Source organism: Diplotaxodon limnothrissa, linkage group LG4 (genome assembly GCF_057381915.1).
Source record: "Diplotaxodon limnothrissa isolate DT_005_m linkage group LG4, D_limnothrissa_male_GT1.1, whole genome shotgun sequence".
Taxonomy (NCBI): Eukaryota; Metazoa; Chordata; class Actinopteri; order Cichliformes; family Cichlidae; genus Diplotaxodon; species Diplotaxodon limnothrissa.
This window is the reverse complement of record NC_140599.1, coordinates 28,206,517-28,232,906: the sequence shown is the minus strand read 5'-3', so window position 1 is coordinate 28,232,906 and position 26,390 is coordinate 28,206,517. Positions and strand designations below refer to the sequence as shown.

The window sequence follows — 26,390 nt, the reverse complement described above, 5'->3', positions numbered from 1 at the left end:
TAATGTGTGTAGCCAGCTGCAACATTAGACTATTTGTTTACACTTATTTTATGTACAGCATAGAAGAAAAATGCAGAATCTTTAGTTACACCCCCCCCAACAAAGCATGCATTTCAAGCGGGAGTACTGTTCAGGAAATGATAGGGTTACATTTGAGCAAGACAAAAAAGTGGAACTCAAAAGCATCACAATCGCAATCAAGAGCAGCAGGAACTGAAAGTGAAGCTCACTTTCTCATATCTTTGCTTATCTGATGAAAAAACTGCAAAGTTTATGTATGTCAGCTTAATGGCATGCATTTTACAGTGTAATGCAGTGGAGGGACTATGAAAACCTTGCATTTCTAAATAATGTTCAACAACAGCACCATCCCTTTAAGGTATGTTTTTAAAAAAGACTTTTAATCCTTTATTTGGAACTCAATTTCCAATGTAGTTATTTGCACAACATGCATGATCCATAATTCCCTTCACATGGATTTAACATGGCCCGGCTTCAACAATGCTGTCTTTTTCATGACCACCTCCTTCCACTTCCGTGTAACCAGACTCTTGCTTTTGAAACTTCAAGGAGGGCCAGTAGCTCTTGCGTCGCTGAAATGCATCAAGTAATAATAATACTCATATTATTATCATTGTTTAGAATATGAACATCAGCTTGACTCAGACTGAACATGTATAGGATATGTTTTGAACTCACCTGAATGAGGTAAAGTGGTGATACAGCAGAAGGATGGTAGCTGATGTAAAGAGATACCAGTATCAGGGCCAAGAGCAGCACCAGGGCAGATGCTAAGCCAGCGATCAAGCCAGTGTTAGCAAACCCAACGCTCTTGGTTGAAGAATCAGTTTTTACATCTGGAACTAAGACAAATTCTTAAGAATTCATTCCCAAACCTAATCTTACCAGTTTCTACAAGTGGTACTCACCACTACCAGTCTTGAAAACTTGATGTTTAGATTCATCTGAAAGTAAAAGTTTAAATACTTATTCCATTGTAGATTCTGTTTGTTGTTTTTACTGAGCAAACACACAGAGTTTAGTTCCATATTCTCACCGTCACTGTCACAGCCCTTTTGTCGTGGAGTCAGAAAGGTAATGTCCTCGATCTCTGGCGTGATGGAGGCCCCAGTGGAGTTGTCATTCCTGGAGTAATCCTCACATGTTGCGCCTTGGCTCTGCCAATACAGTTGACAGTGCAATTAATGATAAACACATGTTGAAACGTGGACAATACAATACAATAAACTGATATTTAGTCCAACTATACCTCTTCTGCACAAGCATAATCCAGCCATTCTTGTCTGTGTCTGTCCATGCCGTCTGAGCATCTAAAACAGGAGACATTAAAATGATTATTTTTCTAACACTGTCGGTTTGCAGAATTCCCCACTCACCTCTGCAGTACGTGACACCAACTACAACCAGAGGTTTGGCTGGCTGAGAGGCAGAGCTCACAGCTGTCATGCAGAAGGCAGGCTGCACAGGGAAAGAAAAGGAAAACACTGCTGATTTTTAAATCTTTGACTGTGGAAAGAAATCTCTGGAGATTTAGATATTCACTTACTAGGCAAAGGAGTGAACTCAACAGCAGAGTAGTTGGTAATCTTTGTAACGTCTATCTCAACTCGATGGTACTCATAGATCATTTGCCGTGGGAGATCTGAAATGGAAATATTATGATTTATATGTGTTTTTTTATGGTAGCACTTTATTGTAGTGCACAATTATTGCTGACCTGCTGACTGAGAAGACGGCGACATGACCATGAAGGCATCAGATAACCCAGCTTTCACTGGGTGCTCAGCTGAACTGATCACGTCTACCGACAGAGGTATCTGGTAAACACAAAGAAGTTTCACTTAATACTTGCAAAAATAAGATCAAGTGACCTGATCTGAGAATGCCAGTAAGAGCAAAGAGCAGAAATGTTCCTCACGTCTCTGTAGCTGAAAGTGATGGTTCCTGTTTTGTAAAGAGCAACTTGAAAGGTAAAACCTCCTACTGACTCTTTGCCGGGGATTCTGACATGCTCCCACTGGACCACAAAGACCTCACCTGAAGATAATGAAAGCCAAATAGAAATCAAACAGAAAGATCAGACAATCTCATACTCAAGGACATGTTCAAATGTCAGATGGTATTATACCATTATCAAGGTATTGCACAGTGGATTCTTTGGAGTAGCTGGGGTCGAAATTAGCCATTAAAGGGGCGATGTACTGTGTTGCAGTCAGCATACGGTGAGTAATGTCCCCTGTGAAGATAAACCCTGGAAAAAGGCCAGAAGGAAAAATATGTAAGACTTGTGTACAACTTACTGCACTGCAGAAGGTCACTTGAACATCTGTTAGAAAATCAAAACGTACCTCCGGTTGCTATGGTAATCTGCCTCAGGTAATGTCCATAAAAAGGAAAGTCAAAGGACAGGGCTACTCGCTGCAAAAAGAGAAGATTCAAACAGACACAGACAAAAGAAGAGATTAAAAAAAATGATTTATCTGTCATCAAAAAAAAAACAGATTGAAGAAATTTCTTTGTTGTCATGTTTTGATTTGTTATTCTGCAGTTAAAAGCACCCCAGCTGCTCCTTATATGGTACAAAGAAGCTTCAAAATCTCTGGGAAAACCTTTGTTTTGGACAAATCTCTCAGTAAAAAGATTTGTTCTACTTTGTTTTTTAAAAAGACTTTCAGACTGCTCTGTTTCACACAGTCTTTTCTACTTTTCTTCCTCTGAATGAGAAAGAACAAAGGAATATATTTAATATGGTCATCTCAGGCACACAGCTCTAGCTATGAGCACAGAAGCAACACCCACTTGCTGTACGTGAGGGGCCGCTAATCAGAAGAAATGATGGCCTAAAAGGAGAGTGGCTTTATGGGAAAGGAGCTGCACAGCTACATGAAAGATCATATAAGATAAATATGCAGCATTCTGAACTGGGCAACATGCTGAGCTTCTCTGATAGAGTACAATAATAAAAACATGTAACTGTAAATGAGCACAATACTCAATTTTACAACCAGCTGTATTTCTAATGTGACGAAAATCCTGTATGTTATCTTACAAGAACTACATCAGTTTGTCATGACCAAAATCTAAATAAGGGGGCACCTGGATTTGAACCAGGGACCTCTTGATCTGCAGTCAAATGCTCTACCACTGAACTATACCCCCTACATGTGAGTTTAGCAACTGGTCTTATCACAACACATTGGGTGTACAGGATCTGGACATGTGACTGGAAGCAGCCTGTCTGTGATTAACATTTTCCCAGCATGCTGTCTGATGTAATTGTTTTTCAGTGTACTAACTGAATTATAGCAACAACTTGGCTTTGTAAGTAGTTGAACTGGCTGGGTGTTAACTTTCCAAAGCAGATATTCTTCTAAATAACTAACATCCAAAACACTATAATTCATGCCTAAAACTCACATTATTATTATTATTATTAGGATCAAGAGCGGGAACATGATCCTGCTGTAACCAAGTATAAAAATTATCATGTTCAATTTTAGTTGCAGCAACATCAAAACACGCTTAAGCTGTTTTGGGACTTTCCAAATGGCTGTCAACTCTGTCTTAACAGAGGTATACATTTTCAATGTGATCTGAGAAGTGAAACAAGTGCTGTTTCACCATATATAACCTGGACATCTGCAGTGGCAAAGTGCTGCAGTTCTGTTTTTTCCATCAGTCCACCAGTGTGTGAATGTGTGTGTGAATGGGTGGATGACTGAATGTGTAAAGCGCTTTGGGGTCCTTAGGGACTAGTAAAGCGCTATACAAATACAGACCATTTACCATTTACCATCAGTCTTCACTCTTTGTAGTTTTCACCTTTCTATATTTAAAGTGTATTAATATATCTCAGTTTTGCAGCTCCTCACATTTACCAATATGTTAATGTGCCTCAGCTTCCATGCAACCACATATTTACAAGGGAACTTCATCTTGGCTTGGTCTCATATCAAATGTTAAAGGAAATGTTCAGGTATTTCTAATTAATGTAGAATTATTAAGTATTTGCCAGGTTGCAGGAACATATTCTTTTTATACTTCAGCTGGATGATGAATCAAAACTGTCAGTTTTAAAAGAAATATGGTGAAAAAATACAGTAAAAATGTGGAGCAAGCGACACTTGCTGGCCAATTTGTTAGGTACAGCTTGCTAGTGCTGTGATGAATGCTTTGCCTGGATTCAGCACTTTGCCTGCTTTAATTCTTTGTGGCACAATTTCAACAAGATGCTGGAAACAGTCCTCATAGATTAAGGACCATATTGTCATTAAAGGACACAGTTGCTGCAAATTTATTGGATCTCAAAGGTATTCTATTGGATTTAAATCTGTTGATTGCAGAGGTACTCGCTGTTGTGTTCAAGAAACAGGGTTGAGGTGATCTGAGCTATGTTGTGGCATGTTATCCTGCTGGAAGCAGCCATTTGAAAAGGGTGCACTGCGATCAAAAAGAGATAGACATGGTCAGCAACAATATGCAAGGTGACTCATGTAAATAATGCTCAGTTGGGGTTGGTAGTAAGGGGCCCAAGGTGTGCCAAGAAAATTTCGCCCACACCATTACACCACCACCAGCCTGAATATTGGCAGTGGTGAGGCAGAAAGGATTCATGCCTTGATGTTGTTAATGCCAAATCCTGATCATACCATTCAAATGTTGGAGTACAAAAAGGCAATTTTTTTCAAATGTTCTATTGCCCAATTTTGGAGAGCTCCCATGAATTGTATTGTTTCTGTCACCCATTTGCTTCCAGCAGGTTGTCTTGAACATGGAAGTAAAGAAGCAGTTCAGCTTAACAAAGTAAGCAGTGCATATATATGTAGGGGGCACCCAGATTTGAACTGGGGACCTCTTGATCTGCAGTCAAATGCTCTACCACTGAGCTATACCCCCATGCACAAATACCAACTTTGTAGACCAGGTGTAAAGAAATGTTGTAGTGAGCCACTTAGTCTACAAACCAGGAGAAATTCTATTCAAGGGTTCAAATCATTTTAATTTTTAACTCTGTAAAATTTTACTTCATTAATATGGTTTTTATGGGTTAAGAAAGAAACCGAAAGTAAGACGGTTCACTTATGTCTGTGTGTGAGACTCACCACAGCCTGTTTGTATGAATTTGACAGAATGCCATGGACTCTGACTTGACCATGCCGGACATCATTCATGTCTATCCACAGGTTCTCAGTACGTTGGTCCTCTGGACCAAAGATGCGCCATGTGTAATATTTGCCAGAATCCTCCTTCCATGCAGAAAACAGAAGAGATTAGAGCTTTAAAAGCATGATGTGTGTTGACAGAGTATGTTGCAAAAGGATTAAAAGTTCCCAGAGAACACGGTTAAATAATAAATTTCAGGTGTTGGGCACAGCTTCTCCGCGTAAGCAGAGAAGAGTAAATGCTTCTTTCCAAAAGAGGGCAGTGTTTAACTCCAAGTAAAACAAATACAACCAGGTAAGAGCCAAGAACATATTAAACGCCACAAACCATTACAGTAATAAGGAACACTGTGGTGTATAACTTACCACTACACGTGTCATATTGTCTGGGAGGGTAGTGATGCTTAGTCCTCCACCCAGAACTGCCCTGCTTACTCTAGTGTGGCCCGAAGATGACCTCAGTGTTCTATAAGCATTGCTGTCACCTCCATTAGACTCTTCGTGGTGCTGTGGGACCACACTGTACCAATCATCTGTCCAAAATAATGCATATGATTTTACAGTGCTGCCCTAGTCAGGATGCATTTCAGATTATAAACCTGCTGGTTTCATTTCACTGCCTTCAAAAATAAAATGCACATGAAACACTTCATTTTTATTCAGACTGAAGGTGTTATGGTCATGCTTAGTGCTCAGTCAGTCAGCCAAGCCGGTATCAGCTGTAGCCTTGTCAGTTAAATGCCCTTGTTGAATGAAAATAAATAGGATACAAATAATATTTACTGACGCTCGGAAAGAACTGTCAGACCCTATAAACAAAGAAAACCATACTGTAGTAAGCAAACTGGGGTAGGTAGGACTTGTTTTAAAATTCTGGGTGTTTTAATTGACAACTTGTCTTTCTTTCAAGCCACAAATTCCTGGTTAATTTTAGGTGTTTATTTTAACACCATCCTGTAATTTCTTATGGAGTGTGGAAAATGCATGTCTGCTGGTATGTTTATACTGAGAGTTGGATGTAAACCTGTGGACATCTTTGTCCTTGCACAACGTCTGGAACCAGTGCAGGTCTACACATGAAGCAACACAATGAACAATGTCTCCTCTCAGCTCTAAAGAATCAGTTCAAAGATAATGGCAAAAATAAATAAATACAATTAAATTTAAAAATGTCTCTAAATAGTCCTTGCATAGTTTGCAGCTGCCATTGACCTGTTGTAGGAGGAAACTGGCTTCATTATGCAGTTCAGATAGTTCACTTTGCTACCAAAGGACCCCCAATCAATCATGTGTTTCTATCATGCTTAACAGATGTTACTAAGTTCTCAAAATTATTTCTAGGCCTATATTTAAGTTCCTCTGTCTTAATATTTTCCTTTTATGGCCTAGTCAAAATACACTGCTACGTTTTCAGCATCCTAGAGTGGTCTCCTAACTGTTAACCTTGCCTTTGGTGTTTTGTAGGTGCCATCTAATGAATTTCAGTTAGGGACTAGCAAGTTTCTCAAAATAAAGTGATTTAAATGTTTTCCTGCTGGCATTTGTCAATCAATTCTGGTTTGAATCAGCTTGCATTGTTTAGTTAGGGGATAACATCAAGGGCAAACCCTTTCGTGCAATATGTTTTTTTTTTGCCAGTTTTCCTGCCTTGAAAAATTAAACCTGGTAAGATACATTCATCTGTCTACAGTCATTGCCCTATTTACGACAGTTGATTGCGGGATTTTTACCTCGATTACGGGACACGACGATGACGTCACGCAGCAGCCTATATAAACCCCCGGCAGTGCCACTTCTTTACGGGGTGTCTCATCTAACCCTAAATGAGGGTCGTCGCCTGTACGTAACGTTTGCTGTTTTGGGCTTTCAGCAAACTACAGGGGATTTTTTTCAAGTAGCGTTGGAAAGGTCTCGGATTATATAAAAAAAGCCAACTTAATCACCCCGTCAAGCTCAGTTTCCTTTCAGAATCACCGTTAATGTATTGCCGTGGTCAGCCCGGCTGCCGCGAAGAGTTCGTCTCTGTTGCTCCGGTGACTTCTTGCAGGGAGTCTTCGCAATTGAGCAGATTAAAAATGAGCAAGGTAACTTGCCGGACCTGCAGTGGTCCGGCTGGGAAACCTGCGCTCAAACACTCCGTAAACTAACATTCAAACGCCATAATTTAGGTTGTTACTTAGGTAATATGGACCTGCTTGCTCTCCAGGTCACGCTAATCCTAGCAAGTACTGCTAACTCATCCATGAGCTAACGCGACAGAGAAGTTCTTAAACGTTAACACTGCTGAAATGTTGCAGCTTCATCGTTAATTGAATTGAAGCTGGGACAATACTATGCATTTATTTCTTTGCAGCAGTAGAAACTAGTTTCAGCTTAAGTCAGGCTAGCCACCTGCAGCCTACACTCTTTTGTATTAGTTATCAAAATAGAAACTGCTAGTGCGTTGGTATGGAAAAGAATGATAGTCATGTTTTAAAAGCAAGCTAAAGCCACCTGTTGCAGTGACTCAGTCTTGCACACCTGAGTTGAATATAGCGTAATGCAGCCTAACATCACAGCTGTGTATTGTAATTTACCTGGAAATTTTAGTACCGATTTTACTGTTTTCAAAAGCTCAGAAAGGGTGTATGTAGCTGAAGAGTGAACTCAATCTGTTCAGTGTAAAACACCGTGTGTGTTGTTTAACTCTTGTTGTGCTCATGTTGTCAAGTCTAATTGAGGACAATGGGAGGGCTCCTTTGCATGCAGACACCTCCCACCCCAGCTTGTGTTAATGAGAAAATTAACAGAGTAGATCTGAATCCTTTCTTGCTGCAGTTTTCCATAAAGAAGCCTCAGCAAAGAAAAGTCAGACAATAATCAGGAAAGCAACATTTATATATTGACTCAGACATTTTCAATTTGGCCATAATTCCGTAACCGAGTTTCAATGGGTGCCAGTACCCAGTGGAGCTCCTCTCTTGCCAGCGAAATGTCAGTTGATGTTGGTTTGATGCCTGCGTTTCTGTCTTGAGTGTGGGAGGAGAGCTCAGGCCTGCTGGTCCCTCAGCTTTGTCTTGTGCCAAACCCCCAGAGTTCAGACTGTGTGGGACACTGGCGAGGCCTGCTTTAAACATCGCTCTGCATTCACAGTTATAATGCTGATGTCTTCCACAGTCACCAAAGCTACACTGTGTCATTTAACAAGTTTCTAAAGTGGCAGCTCAAATGTTTTGACCTCATAGGGAACTCATTGTATTTATGCTACTCTCCACCCTTTCAATCAATTAAGTGCTGCGTCAATGTGTTTGTGGCAGCTTGTATATTACGCCTAGACGTGTGATCGCTGAGCACCAGATCCACCCTGTAGTGGCATCTATGAGGTAAGAGCACAAAGGATGTCTGCAGTGCAGCAGATGGACATATTCTAGTATAACAAAAGCTGGGAGGAGTGCATGTACTGAATATGAAGCTATGATATCTACTTGGGTCATGATGACCCCCACTAGGCATTTTATTGAATTTACTGGCAGACAAAGCAGTGAGATTTGAGTCAGACTCTGCAAGTGAGCTGAAACTGCATAATGCAGTCCAGTCTGCTTGGTGTCTAACAACATTTCTTGGAATAGAAGATTGTGCAGTGGAAGAAAATAGAAACCCCCCTTTTCAGTCATGCTTTGAGATTTAATTTCAAGATTCACTTGAACTAATTTGTAACACTGGAATTGTCTTTGGAATTGCAAGATATAGCTATAAAAACTGTTTAGACTAAGGTTAGGCTGATTCTAAAAATTTTGAGCCTTTCATTAAAATGTTTAAACATATGGCCAAACATTTTAGAAAATGAATGGAAACCTAGCATATAAATGTTATTACTTCACAAAAAGACCCACACAAGAAAGGAGGTGCAACAGAGAGAGGATTGAGTAGTGACTGTGCATCGAGATTTGTTTAGTGCGTCTTTCTGGCTTTGTGCAGTTTCGGGTGATTCCCTGGTTAGAAGGTAATACCTGAGAAAATTAACATTTGCACAGAGTTTGGATAAAGAGATAATAAAGAAGAAAGCCACAACGGGTCACGTATATAGATGGAGTTTGGTCTAACTTGATTATTTTAAAAAAGGTTTGTTTGCTGGGTTAAAGTTTAAAAGAATAAGATAAAGGATAACCAAATAAAAGCCTCATGAGGTAAAAGAGAAACCTTTCCCCCCCTGCACTAAATAGGCAGATGTTTTGGAATGAAAACTGATCTCTGCCCACTCTTTTAGGAGCTACCAAACCACAACATTTAGCTGCCTTTTTCTGCAAGTGGTCAGCTCAGAGTGGTCTGAGAGGACACACCCTTCCTGTGCAGAGGCTGAAGGATTTGGCATGAAGCACCAAACGTCCCCTGGTTCATTTCAAAGAGCGTGTCTGAATTGTAGAAGTGCAGTTTCAATAGAAAGCACATATTAAACTTGAAGTCTCCCAGTTCTAATGAGATAGCTGATAAGTGGACTCGCTCTCATGTGCTGGCATGCTGTTGCAATAGTTTAATGATTTTAGAGGAACATCCTTTAAAAATAACACCCAGAATATAAAACATGTCAAACGATAACCCCAAGAGGGTGCAACAAATTTCATGTTGAGCCTTTAAAGACAAGAGACAAGTCTTTGTTAAGAAAACAAATGTACTGATTACCTCACTTTTCTTCTGCTATGGAGAAACAAAATCTCTGCGTTCAAGACACGAAAACATTTCTGCTTTTCATTTTCAGATAAGAGAAATGAATTAAGGAGACAAAGCTCAGACCGCAGCTATTTCATATACAAAGCCTTCTCCAAATAACTACATAATTCAAAGTTGCTCAGCTGTTGGCAGATGGCTGTTTTTGTTCCTGCCACTTTCCTAAAACACATCCGTGTTTTGCTATCGCCAGTGACATTACACATGACTTTTATAAAATAAGGGCCCGCAGACAATAACATCCTATCTGTGGCTCAGTCTTAGAAAACAATCTGTCACTTTGTTTCTCTTTCTTGTAATATTTTTTTTATACTTTGCTCCAAAATGCCTGGATTAACTTCAGACTATTTGTTAAGCAAACTTCTCAGCAGGACAAATGATGAGAGGCCAAACACTGAGGTCATTTCTGGGTGCACGATTCATTTCACCTCAGGGCTCTGTGTTTTTACAGTCTGGTTCAGATGATGTTGATGGCTTTCGGGCCAGAGTGATTTTTTTAAAAAGGTTGAACTGTATATAATGTTGAGTGGCAGTGCAGATAAGAACTATTAAGAAAAGGAAAGGAGGATTATGCTAGATCAACAGAGACAGTTGACCCCTAATGTTGCAAGAACACGGAGTCCCTCCTTCGCAACACTATGATGCAGAAAAACTCTCAAACTTTCCGCTGTTTTAATGAAATAAGCTTTCTGATGAGCTCTATCCCGAGGAAGAAAAAGTATGACCAATTTTCAGTTTATATCATATCTCTTTCTCAGACAGCTGTTTTAGCTCAGGAATCGCTGAAAGGATGAGCTGGGATGCAAGAAGGGAGTTTCCAGAGATTCAGACTCCCAAATCAGCTAACATGTTTCCCAACCACTACTCGACATATTTGTATATCTCGCGATGGAAATGCAAGCGATAGACTCACGTCGTCCATGCAGCAGGCTCGTAAAAAGTTGTGCCAAACTTGCAGGGATGCAAGAAGAAAAACAAGTCTAAATCTAATTTTAACCTGAGACGGGCTGTTTGTGGGTTGCTGTTTAGACTCTGTCGCATGCTTGTGGAAGAGGGTATTTTTATTGTGCCCTTTATTGTAAACTAGTTCATTCACTTGTTGTGTGTAAAATGAAAAGGGCATGGTATACCCATTTGCTGCTCCATAAAGATTCCTACTGATGTTCTGTGGCTTAGAGCAAATTAAATTAACACGCAGAGTCGCATGTGCAACATCAGGATGAAAATGTTAAAAACACACATTCTGTAAATAAAAATTGCAAATGTTTGCTTAGCTTTTGAGTAAATGAGAAAACAACTGTTATTGCTAATCATAAATACCAGTGCACTGGCTTCAAAGCATACAGCAAATGATTAAAAACATATATTTGGAGAAGCTGCCAGAGAAAAATCACCTGCAGGCTTAAGCATCTTTGCGACAAAATCAGGCAAAATAAACAAAAGCATTAATGATGATGCATGAAAAAGACACCGAGCTCACCTGTCTGCTGCTGAACCCAAACTTCAGCAAGCTGTGTTTGGGAGAGACAGAGAAATAGCATCACCAACCTCAGACACATGTTTGACCTGAAAAAGACAAAAGCAAAAATGACAGCCTCGTCTCTGCTCCTCTTTTCTCCTCTTTCTCCACTCTCGATCTCACTGCCGGCGCACACCACCCTGTTTGTAACTACACCCCTTCTCTCCTCCTCAACGTTGTTCCCCTGCTGCCATGGTGATTGCAAAGACACAGAGATCAGCTCGCTGGGGTCCACAAAAGGTCTGGACCTTGAGTTTGCCTCCTTTCTGTTTATATTAACCACACAGCAACTCTGCTCATTCGTCAGTGAAGTTCTCTGGAATCACAGCATCATTCAGAGAAATAATAAAAGTAAGACCAACAATGGCAGCAGCAGAATGGCGCCTCCCTCTGTCCAAACGGGCTGTGAGGACGGTCAGAAATCTGACATCTTAGATTAGACGTGGCGATCATGATGCTAACAAGGCCAGACCTAAAACCTAAACATTGTCATTAACCTTTCGTAGCCTACATGGCACACAAAACTTTCTTTGTAGGAATTTAATTTCCAGCGGTTTTGTAAAAGGCCTGCTTTAGATGACATGCAAACTGGCAAAAAGCAAAGTTTGCAAGTAATGCGGTTCACTCCACCACCTCTCTATTTAATTATCTCTATCTGCTATGCGAGCAAACATGGAATCTTTGGCAGGGAAAATGACAGCTGAGAGTTTATTAGATTCACAGCTGGAGAGATAATCAGTACCATGTCTCATAATCCCGATTGTAAACACAGTATACAGCATGACAGCAGCAGGTGGCAGTTTTCACACAGTGACAATGTGAGGACAGTAAATAAACGGATAATAGGCATCTTCCAAATTTTCCTCTATTAAAATGTTGGTGTCCATAATATTCACAATGGTTAAAAACCTACTGCATTCACAAGGGGTATCCTGTTATTTGAAACTTACTGCAATTACGTGCAAAGAGGAACTGCTGCCTGCTAAACATCCCTTAGGATCATTTGGGTTCATAGGCTCTCTTTAAACAATGCTGACATACCCATATGCATTTTAAAAATATTGCTATTGTTTTTATTTTCTGACTTTTAGTTAAAGCTAAAGTGAAGCCTCAGACAGGAACCTTCCAAGCTCAATGGGTATGTTTCATAAAAGACATTTTGACATATCACCTTGGAAAAAAGAAAATAAGTGTGCAAGATTCAATTCAATTTCATTTGTGTAGTGCCAAATCACAGCAACGGTTTCATTAATAATAATACTAAAAATAGCATTATTATTAATAATAATAGAGGGAAAATCTTAACAATTACAGAATTTCCTATGAGCAAGCACTTGGCAACAATGAGAAGGAAGAACTCCCTTTTAACAGGAAGAAATCTCTGGCAGAACCAGGCACGGGTTAGGGGTGAATTGACAGAGACGAGAGAAACGAAGAGCAGAGAGAAACCAGGAATAACAAACAGGACAACTACAAAAGTTGATGACTGCAGCAGTGCAAAATAAAAGTATTGGGAGTGAAAAGGTATGTGCATCACGGAGAGTCTCACAGCAGCCTGAGGATAAAGATGCATGACTGGATAGCTCAGGGTCACCTGATCCAGCCTAGGCTATAACGTTCATCAAAGGGTTTATTTATGTGCTGTAATTCAAGTAGCTGTAGCAAAATGCTTTAGTTAAATTTGCTTGTGTCACTTGCGTGTGGATTTTTGTTCTGGTCACTTACAGCTTTCTTTGTCAGTTCTCCTTGCTTTGCATTTGCTTTCATTAGTATCACCTGTGTTGAATTATTAGTATAGTTTTTGGTATATATACTGTATGCACTGTTCCAAAACATAAAAGAACATTTAAATCACACATTGTTTCTTGATAAATAAAATATTCTACTTTTATTAACATGGACTGGGAAAGTTCACGAAGGCATAATGGTATTTTGCTGTCGTCAGTTATTGGAAACCCTCTGATTGCTGCCTTTGTCTGCGCTCCCATTTCCTCTTTTCAGTTGCCTATCTATTTCAGTTCCTGTTCTCGAGTCCTTGTTTTCTGTCCTGATGGTACTTTTCATGTTTCTAGGTATTTCCTGTGACCTTTTGGAATTTTTAGTTTGGCCTGATATGTTTTTAGTAGTATATCTGTGTTTATTTTAGCCTATTGATTTAAGTTTAAAAGTAACATTTATTTATATAATGCTTTTCAAGATAAAAAATCTCAAAGTTCTTGACAGCAGCATCAATAAAACTAACTTGTGGAAAGTCAAAATTAGGACACAACCACAAAAAACAGGACATCACAACATTCCAAGCAAGAGATGAACAGTCGAGTCCATTTTTTGAGAACAACTTTTTAGGAGTTAAGCCATGTTTCTTAAATGGAAAAATTAAAAAAGAGCAGGTCAGAGACTTGATGTGAACTTCAAAAATCAAAGATTGATCAAAAATTTACTCAGCTACTTGTGATAGTATGACACTATCACAGTGAACCAGTTTAGTATATGTTAAATACCAGCTACCACAACACAAGGTCCCATGATCAGCTGTATCGAGGGCTTCGCTGAGGTCCAACAAATCAAAGAGTAAGGGGACAAAAAGTCAACCTTATCCTATATATTTGTCCTTCACATGTGTGTATTTCAGTAACTTGAAGGTGGCATATCAGAATAAAAGTCTAAGAAAAATGTTATTTGGCAATCGAATGTGGACTTGAAAAACATTCCTTACTTGATTGCTCCTGTCAGCATGACTGTTTACAGTTGAAATTTTAAAAAGGACAGAAAAATTGTGGCTTCATGTCTAAAGAAAAAAATCCCAAACTCTGTGGTAGGTAAACATGTGTGACTTAAGACTTACACTGGTTGTTCCTCAGCCACAACGGGTAGGGGAGACCGGGGATAGTTGTAACGTGGGTCAGTTGTAACACTTCCAATTTCTCCAATCAGGGCTAAGTTTCAAATGATGTGACTCATCCTGTGCATGCCCAATTCAGTTCTGCTATCACATGTGAAAAATCAGCACATTTTGTCAAACACAGACAATTTAACATGAAAAAAAGTAATTTGTATGCCAAAAAGTAAGTTTTTCTACTTTATTTCAATTTGTAATAGCATTATCTGCTTTGCAGTTAAACTCATCAAACTTAAATTATGTTATTTGTATGTCTATGGGGATATATTCTGTGTAGGTCTTTAGTGCTAATGTTTTAGCCGTTGCCTGTAATGTTAGCTAGTTCATGGCTATAGGAGTTCTGGGTCAGTTGTAACAGCAACAGTCTGGGTTAGTTGTAACAATAATGCAGATGTTACAACTTACCACACTATTACTTTAACTTATATTAAACAAGTTGGGGCAACGACATCAGCAGAGAGAGATTCACTGGTCACATTTGTATATGCGGTAATGCCATTGGCAACACAATTCCTCCACTGTTTGTGTTCCCACACATACATTATGCAGACCACTGTGTCAGAGATGGACCAGTAGGAAGTACTGGTAGTGGAAATAAGTCAGGATGGGTGCAAGAAACAGATTTCCTCATCTTTCTGAAGCACTTTGCAAACCACACCAAGGTAAGCCATGATAAAAAGTAATGGAATTGCGATGCTGGTGAACAACTACATTTTTTCAGCTTCATTGTTATGTTCAAAATTGGTGCAAGAGTTGTAGGTTATAATGCCCACTGAGCCAATGAGGCCAAACTCAAGGAAGACCATCCAAAATTAATGAAATATTCAGTTTCAGAAAATTCCATAATTTGTCTTTTTTGGGGGGTTGGAATATGTTCAAAAGCTAGATTTCTGCATTCTGTCACACACACACAGAGCTACATAAATGGATGTAAGTGCATTCATGTGTTGAATAAACAAAGATTACATGTTAATGTTTTGTTAGTACCCTTATTTCATTGTGTTACATTTCACCCCAGGATATGTTACAACTAACCCAGACTATGGGGTTAATTGTAACATTTCACTCTTCGTGTTTGAGACCATACCATGCAATGGGTAATTGTGCTGCAGAGAAAATAACTGCACTATTTAATAGCAGAGACATGTAAATACTTTGCATTACATTTTGAATCCACTACCTTAAAAGAGCTTCAATTTACAGACAGAAATGTCAAAAATGTTACAACTATCCCCGGTCTCCCCTACTTCAAAAATCACAAAGTCTTCAGCTGTGGTGATAGTCACACAGTGCTGAGGTGACCACAGTTTTCACTTCACAAAAAAGTCACTTCTGCACATCAATTTTTTCTTCATTTATGCTGAGTCATTGTTAAAACAGCTGATGATGTTTGCATCTAGAAGGATTGTTGTTGTATGTTTAATAACTTTCCGTGTGATGTTAAACCACGTGATGATGAAAGTGTGTAAGTTTCGTTGTTTTTTTTTTTCATTTTCTTTTTCTTTTTGCCTAAATAAATATGCAAACTTAGCCCCTTTGTGCTTATTGTCACGAATGTGACGCGTGTTCTTATTCTCGCCGTCCAGTTACAGTGACAGCCATAAATGTAAACTCATTTCTCCCTCTAGCGGTCAGAAAACCGTCTATTATTTAGCGATTAAATACCACGGCTGTCGTCAAAATCAACTCGAATTTAGATTTTCGAGTGATTATGAAAAACAGAATGTCCAAAACAAGAACATAGAATTATTATTATTGTATCTAAAGCAGGAGCGGGCCGCTCGTCGTAGCGTGCGGGGGTATAGCTCAGTGGTAGAGCATTTGACTGCAGATCAAGAGGTCTCCGGTTCAAATCCGGATGCCCCCTAAAATCTAATTTTGCTCTTTTGCCAGTGAAAAACGCCACGTTTGTTGTTGAAGTCGTGTTAGTGCTATCGTAACGTTGTAGTTTAGGTGCTATTGTTTAATAAACAAGAAAAACGTTATATAGAACAAAGCGTGTCAATACGAAGCTGTCAAGCAGGACGAAAACAGTAAGACCACAGAGAAGATTCGTGAATGTAGTAAAGGAGGGTATACAGAGGGCTGGAGGGACAGAGACAAGGATGGTAAAGACAAAGGAAGCCAAAGGTAAACTAGCGTTAACAACCTCAATAGCATGCTGCCCATCGCTTATTAAAATAACAACACACACATAGCAATAATAACATTTATTTAAAAAAAATCAAACTATACAGTATGTACATTGCAAAATTATGACTCATAGCAGCTAGCGCCTTCTCCCATTCAAGAAATCGCTGTCATATACAGTACACAGTCCAAGAGCATTAAAAAAAGAATAAATTAATATAAATATTCAGGTTTAATGAAGCTAAAATCATTTGCTGGCGTTAAATTAAATTTTAACATCAGATGCAGGCTTGTAGGCTTTTGCAACATTGCAGAAATCCTGAGAAGGAAAACCACAGCAGCTGCATAATGTTCTTTTGTTTGTTTTCTTTATAGTCTTACTGTTTGCTGGTAAACTGTGATGAATCAGTAGTTTGTGAACTAAGAACAAAAATCTTCATTTATGAGAACTAAGTCAAAATGAAATTAGGATTGTCTTGTTTTAAAGCGTCTGTGGAATCACTGGATCAGTTCTAGAAAATTAAGATACTAATAGGAAAATATATGACTTAGTGTTATAAATCATTGTCCTTTGTCAACCTGCCTTATTGTTTTCCTTTCTAATAATAAAATAATAACATTTTAGTCACTCTTGACAGTTAAAGTGGAACGTGATACTTCTGGTGAGGTAGGATAATTTGCCCAAACATTGTTCTCATTTACACACAGGCCACTTATGTCAATACATTACTAACACTTTCTCTCCCTCAGTGCACAACCTCCAGATTACTAAAATATAATCAAACAATCAAACAGTTTTTGAAGCTTGTCTGTTGTCATGTTTCCGAGGCTGAGGTACACACAACGCAGGTTTCTTCAGGATGTCACATTGTCAGTAAGTCATACTGTAGACGTGGTGAGGCAGTTTTTGTCACAGATGTTGTGGTCACAGGCTCAAAACACTGTAAATAATCCTGACACTGCGGCCTTTGCAGCGCCCGAGAGGCTGGTTCAGTTTCAGGACTTTTAATCCATTGTTTTCTTCTAGTTTGCCACAACCCGCGACTTCATCCAGTCCAGACTGGCAGGTAGACTGCAGGGAGAGATCAGAAGCATTTTGATAAGTGTTTCAAAGGCTATTATTTCAACAGAAGCAGTGGTATGCAGAGGCATGTTTCTGTTAGCTACGTCACATATTTGTGAAGGGTGAGTAATAGTCGGTGATACTGAGAGCTGGAGGTGCGTTAGACTCACCCCTCTCCTGTCAGGGCGCAGCAAGCTTGAACATGCCAGGAGTGTGTTGTGATGGAGTCGAGCGTGAGGAACTGGGAGATCTCTGCCGCTGTCAGGGAACCCTTCATGTCCTGTTTGTTGGCCAGGATAAGAACGGCTGCATTCTGTAGGTCCTAAAAAGAATTAAAAAATGGGTTACCGATACCGTGTCTGCACTCAGGTTCCACTGGAAACATGTGATGTTGTTCAAAACAAACAGCAACCTCAGCGGAACATAGAAACGCACAGACATGCTGACTATAAGAAGAAAGTTCCTCATCACAGTATGTCATGGGTGAGTAATCTGCTTTCACATCTATTACGCAATCAGTGTCTGTCTGAAAGCGGGAGGGAACGTCAAACACCAAAACACAAATGCCAAAAGAGGGCAGCTTCACAAAACAACAATGTGATTGTACGTCAAAGCAGCTCTCAAAGAAAACAGGCAAAACACTTCATATTTAAACAATAAAGCAAAGTATGATCAACCCTCCTCTACCTGTTTATCATCCGTAAGCAGTATTCAAATATGTTAAAAGGCACTTTTAATATAGTTATGACCAAGTAACTTCCCTAAATGTTTTAATAAAGTCAGTCTCTACGCTATGTTTTAAAGATCCTACCTCATGTGCGAGCATTCGGTGAAGTTCTTCTTTGGTTACAGTCAGTCGTTCCCGGTCAGTGCTGTCCACAACCAGAATGACGATCTGAAAGGGAAATAATAGTTATTAAACCTGTTATAAGGTCGTTCTTATCAGGACCCAATCTATGGGACGCTTGATTCATAAGAGGGAGCACAGCATGTCTACAATGCTCTATTAAAGATACAGTACCTGTAAACAATGGATCACAGGAAAAGTCATAAAACAGATGCAGGTGCATTAGCAGCCAGCACTTCAAAAGCTTTCACTTTCTCTGGATTTATTTTTGGGAACTGCTAATATCACTTCCAATGCACTTCAATGAAAGATTTACTGTGTTTTAAAAGTTTTTTAGAGATAGAAAGGATCTGAAGAGTGTAGGTGAGCCATACCTCTGTGTTGCCATAGTAGGAGTACCAGCTAGCTCGCAGGCTCTCCTGTCCTCCGATATCCCAAACCAAAAAGTGAGTCTTCCGAACGGTGATCTGTTCGACGTTGCTGCCAATAGTTGGTGATGTGTGGACGGCTTCTTTTGTCAGACTAGATGTATTTGAAAAAGGGAAAAGATGCATTTAGAATTAGATTAAACTGTGAGAACAGATTTTAAAAAACTGCTGAAAGACTCAGAAAGCAGTCAGATCACTCACAATTGATAGAGGATGGTCGTCTTCCCAGCATTATCCAAACCCACAATGATGACTTTGTGCTCTGTAGGAAAGTTAAACATGTTAAAGTTGCATGCTCACTGCAAATTCAGCCTCAAGGGATAAATGTACACACAGATAAGATAAAAGGCAGGTACATGAGGGTGATGTGCTGAACAGATTCACATCTCTTATCAAAAGACTGTTCTTGCAGTAAAACACGTCCAACACTTGGTTTAAGTGTCGTATATAAGAAAGGACTGAAACTTTACTGTGTCAGGAAATCAGTTTTTAGTAAGGTGATCAAACCACAATTATCACATATTACCCGATACAGGAGCTTAACACACCGACGGGCTTTTATAATTCATCTAAACAGCAACAATGCAGGCATAACAAGACGAACACAAGAATTAAAGCACATGTACCTTTGTCCCCGAACACAGCCATCATCTTAGACAGCAGATAGCCCATGTTCAACAGGTGTGAGTGCTAGATGAGCGATGAATACAAAAGAAATCCAGAGGAAGCAGACTTCAGTATCGATTAGAAGCTGACTGTCAGACTGACTGCTGCGGGATCTATTATCAGTTTCTGCCTCGGCATACCATTTGTGGGCGGCGCTTCCTCCTCAGAAAGTCTGCACCTTTTGCCGAGTGAGTCACGAGCAGCGTAGATAGTAATGATGGTGCGTTCAGTGCTGTGGGGAATACAAAACGTGGGCCGGTGAGGGATTCGCCAAGGGCTAGATTATCCACAAAGTAAGTTGGGGTTTGTGTGGGACGGTGTGGATTATGTTACAGATGCAAGTGGGTAGGCTGTTTTTTCTTTCCTTTTTTTTTGTTTAAATAATTGTAAGTTAAAGATTTTGCTCAGATGAGATTTTCCCAACATCTTAAAAGCATCACTGGAAGACTGAGATTGTTTTGGAGTCATGTGTGGTCGTCTTTGTACTTTCACACATTTACTTGCTTGTGTTTTTAGTAGGGATGCTGTCACAGATCAGCACATATCTTTTTGTTGCACGAGTGTGAGAGAGGTGTTCACTATTATATAGAGCCAATTAAATTGTGAGACGCTGACTCCATAATTGAGAATATTAGTGAAATACTGGGCTGTACCAAATAAATGGGGCACCCTGTCACCCTGGACAGAAATATTGTCCTAGCTGTAATACAATATACCCTGGCATTTCTATATTCTACTATATAGAATTTTATTTATTCTACCCTCATTTTAACAAAGTGGAAAAAATATAGAAATAGCAGCCGCCCTTGCCCATAATTTTCCTTTGGGATTAATAATATTTCTGATTCTGATTCTTTGTATATGTGATTATTTACTTTGGGGTAATAAAGTAATTTAAGGCATTTAAGATTTTATTGTTTTGCTTTGTTTTTATTTGGGCCAAATATTCTAAATATATTTTAAATGTCTCCCAAATCGCTTTCTTTGCCCCGTTCATTGTGTAGTGACCTCTTTATCAGGTCTATAGAAAACTACTTGTGCTCCAAACTGAGGAAGAATATGTTTGTAAAAGCCGAATAAGTACCGAAAAATCCTAGATAAATCATCGTTCGTCATCACGAGATATTAGCGTACATTAAATGCAATTTATTTACCTCCTTAAATATCGAAAATCTGAGCTCACCTATAGTCCCTGAAGGCAACCTACAAGTCCTGCCACACCGACGGCACGAGTGGGATAATGACGCAGTCGGTGACACGCGTATGTCCGGTCTATATATGGAAAGAGAAGTAAAACTATGTACCTTCCTTTCTGAGAAACCATAGAACTTATCGGCCTGTAAAAACCAACAGAAAGCAAAACTGGCTTCAAACAAAGAATTCCCCGGGATTTCCACTGAACCGTTCAAGCAATTTTATATCAGTTCTACTCTCAACTCTCCAGTTACACAATCACAACACTGATGACCTCTTTGCATATTAGGTAGGGCCTCTGATCTGACAGATTTGTCTTAATTTCAAACCCATAAGAGATTCAGTAATGAGGCATACTTATATTCACCTCAGTCAAAGTATTGTACCTGTATTTATTTCCCTATAATTTATTTATAGCTTGAAGTGTTTTAAGTGAAATTAATTGCCAGGTTTCATTCTGGAAATGAATGTATATTGAAGGTGAAAGGCATTTTCTTTAGTTTATTGAGGTAAAAGTAATCACATAAGCACACTTTCTCATCAGGAATACAGTTATGGTATCTGTTATCTTCATCATCATCATCATCATCATCATCATTTTTATTATTATTGTGATTATTACCGCTGCACATTTCTTTTCCACTATAATTAAGCATTTAATGTTACCTTATCACTCTCCAGTATTTCTGTTTGCTACATTAAAGGATCTACGATGTGATTTTTTTAAATTAACTTGCATGTCAGACAGTATATACTTGAAATTAACTCTGCTTTATAACCGTGATATGGTCCTTATTGTTAATACAGATGATCAGATAACAGTCATCAGAAACACTTTGAAAGATGTCATTCCACATGTGTACACTTCAAAATCTGAAGCAGTGATACTGCAGATAACTTTTTGTGTTTTTCTTTAAAATTATCCTGCTTTAACTATAATAATGGAAGTTTACCCTTAGTTTTAGTTATACATGCAAACATGTGTTACATATTTGTTCTGTCCCGTTCTGTCAGTTTTTAGCAGTTTGTTATTACAGTCATTTTGACCCTGTTGAGCAACGCTCTGATGTAAGTCTCACATTTCGATTTACAGATGGAAACCGTGTCTCAGGTCTGTGACAGTTTGTCCTGTGCAGAGCATCAGCTCGACGATGACAAAAACCACATCCTGGAGTGAGCCAGCTGCACTTCATAACTGCACTTCAGAAAATGCAGGTGTTTTGAAATGTGCTGCAATTTGACACGAGTATTTTGGAGATTACGTTTCTGTGAATACAAAGTGAAACTGTTTTTTTTATTCTCAGAATCTGTCAACATTCTTGTGGCTCATTGTTTTGCAGGTTTACACCCAGCAGAAGTATGGGATAGTTTCTACATTCAGGGTGGTGTTGGCTTTTTTTTTTTTTAAAATAAGACAGTCATATGAAAAAGCTTAGTACAACCTGATGAATCAATAGCTTGTATAACTACCTTTAGCAAGAATAATGCAGAGTAGTTGTTTTCAGCACGACTTTGTTAGTCTCTTGCATCATTATAGAGAAATTTTGGCCCACTCTTCTTTACAGCATTGCTTCTGCTCATTGGGGTTTGCAGGGATTTGTTTTTGCACAGCTTTTTAAAGGCCTTAGGTTGATTCAACAAGTCGATTCTGTTCCTTTTCAGGCATTTGCTACTGCACTTGGGATTATTATCCTGTTGCATGACCTTGTTTGGTCCAACGTGTAGCTATCAGACAGATGGCCTCACATTTGTGTCCAGAATATTTTCGTATACAGAGGCGGTCATGGTTGACTACATGGTTGGTGCCCAGGTCGTGTTGCTGCAAAAACAAAATAAGCACAGTTTCCCCCTCCTCCACCACTGTGCTTCACAGTTGCTATGATGTTTTTGTGCTAAACTGGTGGTGTGCATTATGGGTAAACATTCCCACATTGGTCCCATCTATCCAAAGGTCATTATTCCACAACTCTTGTAGCTTGTTCAGATTCATCTTTGTGAAGCTATGATACTGTGTTCTTTTTAGAGAGAAGAGGCTTTCTGTTGGCGAACTTTCAATTCATACCCTTTTTTATTCTAATTCTAATTATTCTATGATGCACTTTAGCATTTAGCATTGCTAACAGAAGCCTGTCAAGTTTGAGATGTAGCTCTTGGGTATTTTTCTGACATGGGGCAAATTTGTTGAGACATCCATTCCTGGAGAAATTGTGGCATTGTGTTAACACCCAGCTGAATGCTCCAGACCAGCAAACTATCAAAATATCTGCTTCCACAGAGGTGCTGATGATTAATTAATTAAGTGCATTTGATTAGCAGTACCTGGCTGCTACTTACCCTCTTAATTCCTATGGAAGCAGCAAGCCTGTCTTTTGCTTTTCATATCAATTTTGACTAATTATCATGTAATTTATTGAAAAACTAATCTACTCTATGATTTGTATTGAACTATGTGTTCACATGTATCCAGTGGAATAAACAACACGACGCAGACATACACGTGCAGACATTTAGCATTTTTGACAGCTGTTTTTGTTCATCACATCTCACTGTAACAATGAAATGACACAATGGCATTTTCTTATTCGATTTTTAATTAAAATACGAATTTATCCACAGATTAAAAATGAAAGGCAGAAAAAGCAAAATGTAGCTACAATCAGGCACCAATGATACATGTTATTTCATCATTTTAACAATTGCGATAACGCAACAATAACATTATTTACTGATCATTATTTAATATTTATTTATTCAACTGAAGACGGGGGTGGGCCAAAGCAGCCTACCAAAGACATTCATGAATTCTCCATTATAGATAACTGTGTAAAGACCAAAGCTGATCCTATCCCCCCCACTGCCCACTTTATACTCCTCTCACTAGCTCACAAGAACTGAAGATTGAAAAAAATAATGCAAATGTTCACTGAAAAAAACAAAAACCCAACACTAATTCAGTCAGAAATCAGGAGTAAGAAGAGAGTGGTATTTAATATTAGACAAGCGAGCTGTTTGGGTGGAAGTTCGAAGTGATTAACCACACGTACAAGTACTTTTTATATAACTGTTAGCCCTGAAAAACAGACGACGAAGCTGGTGCAAAGAAAAAAGAGATGAGCAACGAGCTGGGACGGAGCAGCCACGAGACACAAAGAGACAGAGATATGGTATGAAAACGAGTGTAACAAGAGTTAAGACATCCCACCGCAGCAGCGGCGGACATGGCTTGGCGAGACATTCCGGCACTTGTGATTGGAGTTTTCTTGAAATAAGGGGTGGGAGTGACTAAGGCAGGACGTTTCGTTCACACAACTACTTTGAATCTGCACCACATTTGGAAACCAGAGAACAACTGGAGGTGCCCTCAGCACCCATGAAGAAGAGGATAACAGAAATGGGAGGACTGGGTCAGACACATACAGTCAGGTATGGTGACTGAACCAGGTCAGGGAAGAAGTAAACATCTTTGGAGTGTATTATTCATTGTTATCGCACTGACATGAGTATAGCAACATTGATAAATTTACGTGCTAAAATATGGCAACTTCTCCACCAACTTTTTAAGGTCTGGGTGATAAGAAAGTGGAGGTGAGAGACTCAAAACTTCTGGATATCAGTATGGGAGGAAACCCTGAAAGCCAAAAGCACTGAGTGAGCTTAAGGTAAAGAGAAACCCTGACACTGTACGTACATGGGAACCGTGACATTAGACCCTGTTTAAGACTGCAGAGGACAGACGTGATACACTACGGCTCTACCGACCTTTGCACTTTACAATCGAAGAGAGGATCGAATCATACAGATCAGAGTCGTAACAATTACTGTCCTTGTGCTGTGAGTATAGAAATCCATGATATTCATGCAGTATTAACATAAGAAACAAAAAAGACCAATATTATTTTTTCTAAATGTAAATAAACTGAATTACAAGAAGAACTTGATGAGAATGGCATCTGGCAGTTGATGTATTTCTTTACATTGTACTGGGATGTAAACAGATTTTTTTGTTAGCCTGACCGGCATGGCCCCAAACCTACACTTCAGTTCCTGTTGAACCCAAAAACCAGAGCATTTCCCCTCCATCCCCTCCTCTCCCTCTGTCCTCAGTCTGTCCAGGGGCTTCCTTGGCTCTGTGGTATGATGACCGTTCAGCGGATGTAGACGTCCCTCCCCCAGTCATCCTGGTTCTTGTTGCGGCTCATGTTGGCCCCTGTGTCCACAGGATCCTGGCAGTAACGCTCCCTCAGCTTGGCACGTCCATGCGGATGTGTCTGGCTCGGCATCGGAGGGTGGTTTCGGTTTTCCTGGTCCGGCTCGGCACCTTCGTCTTCCCAGGAGGCTTGTCGGCCGAGATGCTGCGCCAGGTGGAGGCGGCTGCCCCCACTTCCTCGGTAGGGCTCAGGCTCCTCATAGGGGTCGGTCTCAATGTCCATGCAGGAGTCACCGGCCTCGGTGTAGGCCGAGTCCCGGCTGCCCTGGGTCTCCGAGTCGAAGGTGTCTTGCCGTGAAAGGCCTCGCCCGCTGCCTCCTCGTAGCTGGCCACGAGAGGAGCGCAGGTATGCTTGCTGCTGGTGCTGCTGCTGGGGCTTCCCTCCCAGGTCTGTCTGATAGTCATGCAGCGTGCCGCTCCCACCACACTCTGTCAGAGGCCCTTCCCGCTTCTGCTCACCATGCACCAAGTACGCCCCCTGCAGCGAGCCGCACCCATGCCACACGAAAAGCATGCAGAGACACAAACAGCACACCAAGGTGTCAGCAGTTAATTAGCAGGGTTAGCAGACAGGGCAGAAAGAACAAAGATGCATACTTGTTCTAGCTTAAGAATCCATGACTTTAAAGGCATTAGTGCTGAAGATACTTATATGAAACACATTCCACATTAACATTGTGCATACTCACACTAGTCTATACTCAAACAACACAATTTAATCAGTAAGTAGAAATTGTTTAGTTCTGCTAATTGACTGTTATAAAATGATGATATCAACCTACAAACGAAAACAGATCCCAGCAACTTATAAAGAAGCTAAACTATATATCTACAATTACAATAGTGCCATCTGCTGGCTGTTTGAGCTCATGGCAGAACAAAGCAGCAAAATGATATAGCTCACATGTTTATCCTGAAACAGTTTTCCTTAAATTTAAAAATTCAATCCAGTTTGAATCTTTTTAAAAAAAATACTTTTCATTCATTTTTGTCAAGGATCCCTGCATAATTGTGTCCATTCGGTGCAAGACTGTCGCTTGTGTGCCATGTAATTAATCTGACAGCATGCAGCTCATGTTAGCTGATAAGGAGCCAGTAGCAACTGAAGAACAGAATGAAAACTGATTAGTATTTTGCTCTCACTCTTAAGATAAATTGATTAAACCGGACAGAGTGTTAGCAACAGCCTCCACCAAACTAAGCGTTTCTATTTGAAGAGGCGGACATGACTTGCTGTTTTCAGGGGTGGTACCATGGCAACAGAGAGGAGGACAGCAAACTGGATTTCAGCCTCTAGAAGCGCTGAAGAAAAGGAGGCCACAGAGCTGCAGAGGGCAGGGTGGGGGCAGCAGACGCTATTTTACGTCTGATTACAGTAAAATAGAAGGGATTGTGGGGGCAGAGGTACCTTCTGAGGTTATTCCTTGAGTCCAGTGTGCTTTCAGCTGAGCTGTTTTCACAGTTTTAAACAGTGCACAGAAGGAAAAGCTGACCTGCTAACATGCAGACTACATCATTTTTACTCGTAGGTGTTCTTAGGCTAGCTGTTC

At 39.8% G+C, this 26,390-nt stretch overlaps 3 protein-coding genes and 3 non-coding genes across 9 annotated transcripts in view; 1 reads left to right on the top strand and 5 right to left on the bottom strand.

Moving 5' to 3' along the window:
* Positions 1-479: 479 nt before the first annotated feature.
* Positions 480-11,446, bottom strand: LOC146634088 (plexin domain-containing protein 1-like). 4 transcript variants are annotated; one of them, XM_085352772.1, is made up of 14 exons: positions 11,368-11,446; positions 5,550-5,716; positions 5,124-5,267; positions 2,370-2,439; positions 2,150-2,272; positions 1,940-2,058; positions 1,739-1,838; positions 1,568-1,663; positions 1,398-1,479; positions 1,271-1,331; positions 1,035-1,178; positions 930-939; positions 700-857; positions 480-593 (listed from the first exon to the last, which is right to left on the bottom strand). In XM_085352772.1, exons 1-14 carry the CDS (start codon positions 11,444-11,446, stop codon positions 480-482), a joined length of 1,467 nt encoding a protein of 488 aa, XP_085208898.1. The 4 variants fall into 4 exon arrangements, with proteins under 4 accessions (XP_085208898.1, XP_085208894.1, XP_085208896.1 ...); XM_085352768.1 differs by having other exon boundaries at positions 700-863; positions 930-965; positions 1,058-1,178; XM_085352770.1 differs by having other exon boundaries at positions 930-965; positions 1,058-1,178.
* trnac-gca (transfer RNA cysteine (anticodon GCA)) lies at positions 3,109-3,180 on the bottom strand. Its single transcript has one exon. It is a non-coding gene; the product is annotated as a tRNA-Cys (tRNA).
* On the bottom strand, positions 4,846-4,917 carry trnac-gca (transfer RNA cysteine (anticodon GCA)). Its single transcript has one exon. It is a non-coding gene; the product is annotated as a tRNA-Cys (tRNA).
* A 4,654-nt stretch (positions 11,447-16,100) lies between the features above and the next one.
* On the top strand, positions 16,101-16,172 carry trnac-gca (transfer RNA cysteine (anticodon GCA)). Its single transcript has one exon. It is a non-coding gene; the product is annotated as a tRNA-Cys (tRNA).
* Positions 16,173-17,010: 838 nt separating this feature from the next.
* On the bottom strand, positions 17,011-19,569 carry arl5c (ADP-ribosylation factor-like 5C). Its single transcript, XM_085352767.1, has 6 exons — positions 19,400-19,569; positions 18,975-19,035; positions 18,720-18,867; positions 18,310-18,393; positions 17,669-17,820; positions 17,011-17,507 (listed from the first exon to the last, which is right to left on the bottom strand). Exons 1-6 carry the CDS (start codon positions 19,443-19,445, stop codon positions 17,459-17,461), a joined length of 540 nt encoding a protein of 179 aa, XP_085208893.1. The 5' UTR covers positions 19,446-19,569; the 3' UTR covers positions 17,011-17,458.
* Positions 19,570-23,249: 3,680 nt separating this feature from the next.
* The window catches only part of cacnb1 (calcium channel, voltage-dependent, beta 1 subunit), a 37,702-nt gene continuing 34,561 nt past the window's right edge, over positions 23,250-26,390 (bottom strand). Inside the window, exon 13 of the mRNA XM_085351798.1 lies at positions 23,250-25,318. Within this exon, the coding sequence (XP_085207924.1) occupies positions 24,779-25,318 (540 nt within the window). The 3' untranslated portion in view covers positions 23,250-24,778. The remainder of the gene's footprint in view (positions 25,319-26,390) is intronic.

What these genes read in the sequence shown, in the direction of transcription:
- arl5c (XM_085352767.1), bottom strand. Translation starts at nt 19,445, where the DNA reads ATGGGCTATCTGCTGTCTAAGATGATGGCTGTGTTCGGGGACAAAG. An exon ending in GGCTGTGTTCGGGGACAAAG is followed by an intron (nt 19,036 to 19,399) that starts GTACATGTGCTT and finishes ACTTTCCTACAG; the next exon opens with AGCACAAAGTCATCATTGTG. An exon ending in ACGACCATCCTCTATCAATT is followed by an intron (nt 18,868 to 18,974) that starts GTGAGTGATCTG and finishes AAATACATCTAG; the next exon opens with TCTGACAAAAGAAGCCGTCC.
- LOC146634088 (XM_085352768.1), bottom strand. Translation starts at nt 11,446, where the DNA reads ATGTGTCTGAGGTTGGTGATGCTATTTCTCTGTCTCTCCCAAACACAG. An exon ending in TTGGGTTCAGCAGCAGACAG is followed by an intron (nt 5,717 to 11,367) that starts GTGAGCTCGGTG and finishes TATTTTGGACAG; the next exon opens with ATGATTGGTACAGTGTGGTC. An exon ending in GATTACCATAGCAACCGGAG is followed by an intron (nt 2,273 to 2,369) that starts GTACGTTTTGAT and finishes GCCTTTTTCCAG; the next exon opens with GGTTTATCTTCACAGGGGAC.